This window comes from Pteropus vampyrus, unplaced genomic scaffold (assembly GCF_000151845.1).
Source record: "Pteropus vampyrus isolate Shadow unplaced genomic scaffold, Pvam_2.0 Scaffold123, whole genome shotgun sequence".
Classification (NCBI taxonomy): Eukaryota; Metazoa; Chordata; class Mammalia; order Chiroptera; family Pteropodidae; genus Pteropus; species Pteropus vampyrus.
In genome coordinates, this window is record NW_011888904.1 from 16820 (window position 1) to 26215 (window position 9396).

The 9396-nt window shown below is 44.1% G+C and overlaps 1 protein-coding gene and 1 pseudogene across 1 annotated transcript; one reads left to right on the plus strand and one right to left on the minus strand.

Moving 5' to 3' along the window:
• Window positions 1–1405: 1405 nt before the first annotated feature.
• On the minus strand, window positions 1406–2344 carry LOC105296270 (olfactory receptor 13J1). The gene has a single exon (XM_011366293.1). It carries the CDS (start codon window positions 2342–2344, stop codon window positions 1406–1408), a length of 939 nt encoding a protein of 312 aa, XP_011364595.1.
• A 5102-nt stretch (window positions 2345–7446) lies between these two features.
• LOC111743823 lies at window positions 7447–7580 on the plus strand (annotated as a pseudogene).
• Window positions 7581–9396: the final 1816 nt, after the last annotated feature.

The following is a 9396-nucleotide window of genomic DNA, read 5'->3' on the forward strand; positions in this document are numbered from 1 at the left end:
CTGAGGGCTCAAGCAAGGGCTGTGCTTACCCGCTTGGAGGCTAAGCCCAATTGTCCCATTATACAGACGGTGCCACTGAGGCCAGAGCGGGGCATGGAATGAAGATGCTGTGTGAATGTGGATCCATTTCCACTGTATGTTCACTGAGCTCTCAGGAGAGAAAACTTGGAAGAGGCTGAGTACCAAGAAGGGGTAGCTATAGCTCTCCTAAGGGATGAGGCCAGGAGGGGTAGAGCAAGTCTCTCTAGAGCCAGGTGAGGCCTAGATGCTGGGGAAGGAGATATTGGAAGCTGCTACCACTATCAAGGGGAGATGGGGATCTAGGCCCGGTGTTTCTCACGGCAATTGGTATCTTGGTGGATCTGGAAATCTTGGACTCTGGGCCTCATCACGGACTCTACTGTCTATCTAAGCCCTTCTACTCCAGCTTCTTTTGGACTCTTCTTCTCTCTTTTGGCCCTCCTGCTTTCTCAAGTTTCCTGGGTTTGGCCCTGTTGCTTCCATGACTGCTGATGCTGACTTAGTTTGAAGTCTCACTTAGCATTGGACTTGGCTGTCATCTGTAAACTCCATCTCAGCTCTGCTCAGATTTGGGGAGGACCCCCAAGCTCTGCCATTATCATACTTATATTGACATGTTCATTCATTTATTTAAGAAACCTGTGTGGGGCCTAGGGTTGGGCAGGGCTAGACTTTGGGAATGGGAGGAAATTGACACTCCCTGCTCTTGCAGTAATAGTGAAAATCAAGCAAGAGGAGCAGAGTGGAGCAAAGTGGGGCGGCTTCCTGGTGGAGGTGGCATTTGAGATGGGCCTTGAGGGTAGGATAATCCTTTTACATGTGGAGTTGTGTGCTAGGTAGGGGCTATTTCGTGGGCACAACCAAGAAGAGCGCAGAGCTGTGCAGTCTGGGCAATACCGAGGCTCGCGCATGGTTGGTGTGTGTGGCTGCCAGGAGGGAGAATGTGGGGCAGAAGCCTGGGGCACTGGACAGGGTCAGCAGGGTCAGCTTGTAAGGGCCTCAAATGCCTGACTGAAGAGTTTGTACTTTGTCCTGAGAGCAGTGGGGAGCCATTTAGGGATTTCAATCAGGAGAGGAATGCAATCATATGTGCTTTTCAAAAAGATCCCCCTGGCTGTCCGTGGGAGGTTAGATTGGAGGGAGTAAGACTGGGATCTCAAGGCCAGCCAGGCGGCTGGTGTGAACCTGCAGGAGCGATGCTGAGAGCTGGTCGAGAGCAATGCCAGGGGGAGGAGTGGAAGGACGACTGTGAACTTTTCTGTGGTAGATCAGTGGGACTTGGTGCTGCCTGGGGTGAAGATTCCAGAAACACAGCTCTGTGCGACCCATGCTATCCTCACTTTAGGCATACAAGGCCTCATCTACTAACCTGCAGAGCCCTCCCTCACGCGGAGGTCTGTCTCCTGTCCCACACCTTCCTGGCGGCTTCTTTTACCTCCTTGTTCCTTAGGCTGTAGATGACAGGGTTCAGCATGGGCGTGACCACGGCATAGAGGACTGTGAAGACCTCATCAGAAATCCGGGCTTCCTTGCTCTTGGGTTTCATATACATGAAGATGACAGTGCCGTAGAAAAGCAGCACCACTGCCAGGTGCGCCGAACAGGTGGAGAAGGCTTTGCGGCGCCCAGCGGCTGAAGGCACCCTCAGGATAGTGGCCAGAATAAGTGTGTAGGACAGACAGATAAGTGCCAGGGGCACAGGCAGCAGCAGAATGGCACCCGCTAGCAAGAAGACTTCGCTGACTGATGTGTCACCACATGCCAGCTTCAGTACTGCCAGGATCTCACAGGTGAAGTGACTTACCACATAGTGGCCACAGAAGGGCAACCTCATGGCAATGACTGTCTCAGTCACTGACTTGAAGAGACAGAGGACCCAGGCGGCTCCCGCTAGCAACAAGCAGAGCCGGTGGCTCATGAGCACTGGGTACCTGAGTGGCCGGCAAATGGCCAGGTAGCGATCATAGGCCATGATGGCGAGCAGCAGACACTCTGTGGAGCCTGTGGACAGGCTCAGACACATCTGGATGGCACAACCAATAAAGGAGATGGTCTTCTGGGCCGACACGAGGTGGACCAGCATCAGGGGCACAAAAGTGGATGTGTAGCAGATGTCCAGGATGGAGAGGTTGCCCAGGAAGAAGTACATGGGTGTATGCAGGCGGATGTCCAGCACACTCACAGCCACGATGGCTGTGTTCCCCAGCAGGGTCACCAGGTACATGGCTGAGCACAGAGGGAAGAGCAAGCGCTCCAGGGCTGGGTAGCCAGAAAATCCTTTCAGGAAGAACTCGGAGACCTCTGTCTTATTGACCAGCTCCATATGGCAAGGTTCTGGAGGGACACAGCTGCAGTGGAGGGACAGAGGGCACAGGCTGATGAGGAGCCCACAAAGCCTCTTTTGGGGATGAGGCATATTGCCAGGGTGTTTTCTAGCTCTGAGACACACTCTCTCTGTGACTTCGGGCAGTCCCTATACCTGTAGGCTGTAATTTATCAATGTGAAAAATGATTTGGATCAGCGTTTCTCTAAGAGTGTTAAAGGAAATGTTAGGCAATCTGAAAAATCAAATTGAGACAACACTGGATTAAACAAAAGTAAATAAAGCTCTCTACTGCAGGACTTTTAAGAGCCTTTAATATGATTTAATGTGATTTGTGACTTTTCAAAAGCAGTGCAGAATATGTAATTCTCAAGTCTGACCATGAATCCTCCTTTTACAGACTACCCATTAACCTACTGTAAAAACATATTCTACTAACCAATGTACTGTTTACTTGAAACTAATTAAAATAAATAAATTAAAAAAAAATTCTACCAACATAGTTTGGGAAGTAATGAGTTGGATCAGAGGTCCTCACATGCACCAGAATCACCTGCCAAGTTTGTTAAATTGCTAGGCTTCTTCCCCAGAGTTTCTGACGCAGTAGGTCTGTGTGATGCTGCTGCCGCTGGCCAAGGTACCATACTTTGAGAAACACTGGGCTAGCTGGTATCTGAGTGTCCTGGCTTTAAGGAAGCTTCTGAGCCATTGCTTTACTATGTATCTACTATGGGAATGCCTTTCTCCTTTATCCCTCAGCCTGTAGAAATCTGATTTGTCTCTTCAGGTCAGCTCTGGTCTCCATGCATGAAGCATACATTGTGCCTCGCATTGAAGGGGCTGCTGGCCTCGCATTGAAGGGGCTGCTGGCATCTGAGCCTATCAGTGGGCTTGTCCACCTGTCTCCCTGCAGGGCCTGCTTCATCAGCTATTGTGTGTGAATTGACCTTCAGAATCTGCTTTCGTTGTGGCCTTTTGAGCTAGAATTTGATGGACTTCTTGGCTCAGCCCCAAATCTATTTTCTCTGGGCCTGAGCCAGGCTGCTTCGACTTCATGAACTCCGAGTATCAGCATGGAAAGCACCCTGAGAGGCTGACTCATTGGATCTCCCATTGTGCAGATGGGAAAACAGAAGTCACACAGTGGGTCTCTGGCAAGGTGAGTTTAGAATCCACTCTTCCCAACACTGTGACACCTATACTATACTCAGAGCATATGTTTGCTTCTGACAAGCCCCAAATGTTGGTAGTTCTTTTATTGCACTAGATGGATGTCTCTCCCTGACATCCTCTCTACAGTCTTTCACCAGCTAAGGAGCACAGCTCAACCTTTCCTTAGTGTTTTAGGTGCTTGACATGATGTCAATGAACCTGTGGGATGCGTTACCCAAGCCTGGGTCTGGATTGAGCACCAGGCCCTGTTAATGACTCCCTCTCATGAGACAATTCACGTTTATTTGTTCTAGAATCAAGAAGTGATTGAGTTCCTGCCACATGCCAGGCATTGTACTAGGCATTAGGGGAACAAATGAGGACACACGTGCTCCCAGGTCACTGAATCCAAACCATTCCCAGGCAGAAATCCTCTCCAATTTCCATGCCTAGCCTCATCTTGCTTCTGTTTGCATGCTTCTAGTGACAGGAAGTGCATTGCTCCCATAGACATATTTTTACACAGGGTCCAGAGTTCTGGGTCCTATCTTGGAATAAAGGGCCACTTCTGCAGTGAAGAAAGCTTTGATTTAGCGTTGGGACCTCAGACGGTCTTGCCTCAGCTTGTTTGTGTCTAGAAACATTGTGGTCATGGGAATGTGAGCTGTTATCTCCCTTCAAGTTTCATCTGGGAAAGTCTGAGGCTGGGTTCCTGGAAAGGCACCCCTATTTAGCAGAGTGTCAATAGCAGCAGGCATGGCGCCAGGGCTGGGGTGAGATACAGAAGTGGTATGGTGCTTTCCTGCAGCCCCTGTGACTAGATCAGGCTGCAGCCTCCTTTTTGCATGATTCCACATACTGTAATATATCCCCTGAATTTACTGGCAAACGTCTGCAGCCATTGGCTACCTGTTCGAAAATACACATACCTACATAGAGTCAGCACATATGCACCTACCTATATGTGTATGCACAAATACCTGTTTGACACCCAGGTACACATGTATGAGTGCCTCTGAGTGTGCATGCCACACACACAGGCTAATGTGCATACATGTATAGTCACTCACATGAGCGTGGATGTGTAGCAGGCACTCTCTTGTTTTCTCTCACACACACATGCACACACACCACCACCACCACCACCAGTAGTGTAGACCATTGAACCTTTGGCCAGAGTGTCAGAGGACTGGCAGGACTACTTCTGCCTGCGGGGAGGTTCATGGAGACCAGGCAGGGGCCATAGAAGTGTCACTAGAGAAGAAGCAGCCCTAAAGGAGGAGAGTGACCTCTGCCCATGGTGAACCAGGAACAGGGACACGGTCACCAAACCAGCTCAGTATCTTGTCGGTTTCCTGGCCATAGTGCTGGGGATCTGAGCCTTCCTGCTCTACCTTTCCTCCTTCAGCTGAGGGCTGGGGCCCATGGGAAGAGGGGAGCAGAAGGGATGTGGCTGTGGAGCTCTGGTTCCCCAAGCACAGCCAGGAAGCTTTGTCTGCAGAGCTCACGGTGTCCATTCTGCCTCCACTTCTCCTCTGGCCAAATGCCACCTAAAAACCAGTTCAAATGGCACCTTTTTGAGGGGAGCCTTTATCTTCTCCCAGGCCACCTTGAATCCTCGCTCCTTTGTGCCCCACAGCCCTGCATGTGAACATCTATTATGATGCTCACTTCTCTCCTTTTACTTCCTGCCTATCGCCTACCCCTGCCAGCCCACAGGGATGCCACCTCCCTCTTCTTCTCACCCAGGTCCTGAAGATCAAGTTGAAACTTCTGGCCTGATCACTGCCAACTTCTCCCTGTCCTGTCATGACTTCCTGGGGCTAGACAAATTGAGAGTGAGCAGGCTGCCAAATTTAAGCTATTTCTACCCTGCCTGACACCTGCAGAGCTGGGTGGGTCCTTATAGATCAGCAAGACCACTTTCTTGTTATATGTGGAGAAACAGAGGCCCAGAGAGGGAAAGGGGCTCGATCAGCATCACACATTGAGTTAGAGGGGGAAGCCAAGGCTCCAGTAATTCCCTGGGCTCCAGACTCTTAGTCTAGGCCCCTTCCTCTGCCCCCACATTCCCATTTTTCGCTTACTTTTGGGTTCTTCCAGAAGCATGTCCCTGGCTCCCGGGGAGGTGTTTCAGAGAGAGTGAGACCAGGGACCTTCTGCGGCTGGAGCTGCGGGAATGCAGGTCAAAAATCAGGCCGAGTCTCCTCTCCATAGGGAACCCTGATAAGAAGACATGGGGTTTCACATTGACTCAGTTTTCCAAACTGCAAAAATATGCCTAAACTTTTGTAGAATTCAGTAAAGTATTCGTAATTTGATAAAATTATGTGGAACTTTTAGAATTTGGTGGAATTAGACAAAGTGCTTAGACTTCAGTGGGATTCTGTGAAGTGTGTCAGGTTTGGTAGAATTAGGAAATTGTAACTGAGCTTGAGGCTGAATGGGGTTCCCAATAATTTACTGTGGGCAGCCAGGGACTCCCTGACCTGGGCAGCTCCCTGCTCCATCCTGGCTAACAGCGTCCCAGGGAGTAGGCCAAATGGAAGAGGTACCTTTCAAAGCTCCCTGTATGCCAAGGGACTATGCAATCCCCAAGGCAATTGAAAGGGAGAGGGGAAATGTACCCAGCTTAGAAACTTTGGGGTGCTTCAGGGATGATGTCCCAAAGATCCAATTACGTAGAATCTATTTAGAAATCTTAATTGGTATGAAAAGTTGGAGAAGGTGGCTCAGGGCCAGGGATCTACCCTCAGGTCAGTCCCTAGCCAGTGCTTGTCCAGGAATATTTATGAAATGAATAAATGAATGGATAGACATAATTAAATGAATGCATAATAAATTCTCGATGAATAAGTTTAAAAATGAATGAGTGAGTGAACAAATGATAGGCAGAGTTGCTTTTCAGGAGGATAGTAGTCTTGGCTCAACTGTCATAGGGATCTTAAGAAAAAGCAAACTCTGGAAAGAGTGTGATAGAGGAGTGAATGGGACAAAGAGAGACAACATTTTAGACTATCCGAGCAAGAGAGTCCTGTAGACAGTCTTGACTGATCATTGTATGGACAAGAAAACGCCCAAGAGAGGTTAAGGTTAAGGCTCACTGTTACCTAGTAAGGCAGAGCACAGCCCTGGATTCACTCTAAGACAGTGATTTGTCCACCGTTGAATTATATATCCTTCAGTCAGTGCAAAGTAGGCCTGCCCAGGTCCACCTGGCCCCTCTTCCTGGCGCTCAAAACAGTCATCTGGATGGTTCCTTCTGAGGTTCCTTCTAGTTCTCAGAGTCCATGCCTCTGAAGGCTTAAGGGCCTTTTTGTTAAATAGGGTCATTTTATTTTGGGTATTGTTACTGTCATTGGATTTTTATTTAACTATTCATCTTACCTCTCCTAGTATACTACAGGCGGGGTGAGGTTGGGGTCCAAGTATTCTCTGGCTGCTGCACCTGGGGTAGAACCTTTACTCTATGAAATGGGGTTGAGGGAGAGAGGGGAGCCCCCAGTCTTTCAGTTACACTGATCATAAATTTAGCCTCTGCAACTCAGGTTTGGAGAGAATGAGGAAAACTGGTTGCCTGCCCTGTTGCATGATAAATATTCTCTGTGTACTTGGAAAAAACTATGTATTCTGCTATGATTGAGTGGAGTGTTCTATACATGTCAATTGTGTCAACTTGGTTGAGAGTGTAGTTCAAATCTTCTGTATTCTTACTCATTTCCTTTCTACTTGGTTTTTTTTTTTTTTAGTTATTGAGAGAAGGGTAATGAAATCTTTGACTGTGATGATAGATTTGCCTGTTTTTCCTTTCTGTTATGTCAGTTTTTGCTTTGTGTATTTTGAAACTCTATTATTAGATACACAAATTTTTAGGATTGTTAAGTTCTTCTGATGAATTGACTCTTTTGTCATTTTCAAATGACCCACTTTATTCCTGTTTTTTCTTCTAATTGCTTCTTGGCCTTTTGACTAAGATCAAGTGTAGTATCTGTTCTTATCAGTTTAATAATTTTTCCTCTAAAGCCTATTTGATATGCTATTAATATAGAGATAGGTCTTTAAAAATTAAATCTGACAATCTCTGCCTTTTACTTGGAATGTTTAAAACATTTACATTTAAAATGATTATGGATACGGTTGAGTTTAAATCTTGTCTCGCTAAGTGTTTTCTATTATCTTTTAAAATTTTGTTCTGCATTCTTTTGGATCAACTGAGTATTTTTTATGATTTAATTTTATCTCCTTTATCGGCATACTAGTTATCTTTTATTTTTAGTGGTTGCCTTAACTATAACTTATCATTTACCTTTAATTAATATTGTACTACTTCACCTAGAGTGTACATAGTGGTTGCCTTAACTATAACTTATAATTTTACTTTTAATTAAAATTATACTACTTCACTTATAGTGTACAAACCTTTCCTCAATACACTTCCATTTCCCCTCTCCTGGGCTTTGAGTTAGTGTCATATATTTTCATTCCACATATATTATATATCCTATAATACTTATTACTTTTGCTTCAAATAGTCAACTGTTTTAAAAAGAAGTTTAAAATTAAAGAAGAAAGTCTTTTATATTTATTCACATATTTAACATTTCCAGGGCTCTTAGTTGCTTTCTATGGAGCTAGATTTCCTCCTGCTATCATTGAATTCTTTTAACCTTCTTCTACATCTAGTCTGCTGGTGATAAAGTCTCTCGACTTTTATATGTCTGAAAAATTTTTTATTTTGCCTTTAGTTTTTTAAATTAATAATAATTTTTTATTTTTAAGTTATAGTTGACATACAATACTATATTAGTTTCAGATGTGCCTTCAGTTTTGAGAGGTATTTTGCTTGGTACAGAATTCTGATAGTTTTTTTTTTTTCTTTTTAGTATTTTAAAGATATTGCAGTACCATCTTCTGGCTTGCATTATTTCTGACAAGAAGTCTGTGCCTTTATTATGTTTGTTCCTTTGTGCATAATGTATCTTTTTCTCTGGATGCTTTTAACATATTTTTATATGTTTATATTGGTTTTAAGTAATTTGATTATGATATGCCTCAGTGTAGTTGTTTTTATGTTTCTTCCGCTTGAGGCTTGTTGAGATTCTAGGATCTGTGGATTTATAGTTTTCATCAAATTTGAAAATTTTCGATCATTATTTTTTCACGTATTTTTTCTACCCACTACCCTTTGCCTAGGATTCTAGTTGTACCTATATGAGGCCACTTGAAGTTGTCTCAAAGATCACTGATGCTCTGTTCATTTTTTTTCAGTTGTTTTGCCTATGTTTCATTTTGGATAGTTTCCATTGCTATGTCATCAAGGTTACTAATATTTTCTTCTGAAGGTTCTGATATGCTATTAATTCCATCCAATGTATTTTTTAAAATCATTTTCTTAAAAGTAATTTTAGATTGCCAGGAGAATTCTAAGATAATACATAGATTTCCTATATATCCTTCAACAAGATTTTCCTAATGCGAACACCTTATATAACCACAGTACATTTATTAAAACTAAGAAATTAGTATTGTTACAACACAATTAATTAAACTACAGGCTTTATTCAAATGTCACCAGTTTTTCCATTAATGTCCTTTTCTGTTCCTGAAACCAGCCCAAGATACCATGTTGCATTTAGTCATCCAGTGTATTTTTAATCTCAGAAATTATATTTTTCAAAGCTCTATTGGGTCTTTAAAAAAATCCTCATTGTCTTTCCTTAATATGTAAGGTTTTCTTTTTAATAAATTACAATGTCTTATAGATATTTACATATGATTATTTGTTTTTCTTAAGGTTGTACATAATATTCTATTATATGAATGTGCTATAGTTTTTTTGATCATTTTCTGTTGTTAGACATTTAAATTATGTTCAGTGTTTTTGTTTGTTTGTTTGTTT

Coding starts and splice junctions, on each gene's coding strand:
- LOC105296270 (XM_011366293.1), bottom strand. CDS start 2,344: ATGGAGCTGGTCAATAAGACAGAGGTCTCCGAGTTCTTCCTGAAAGGA.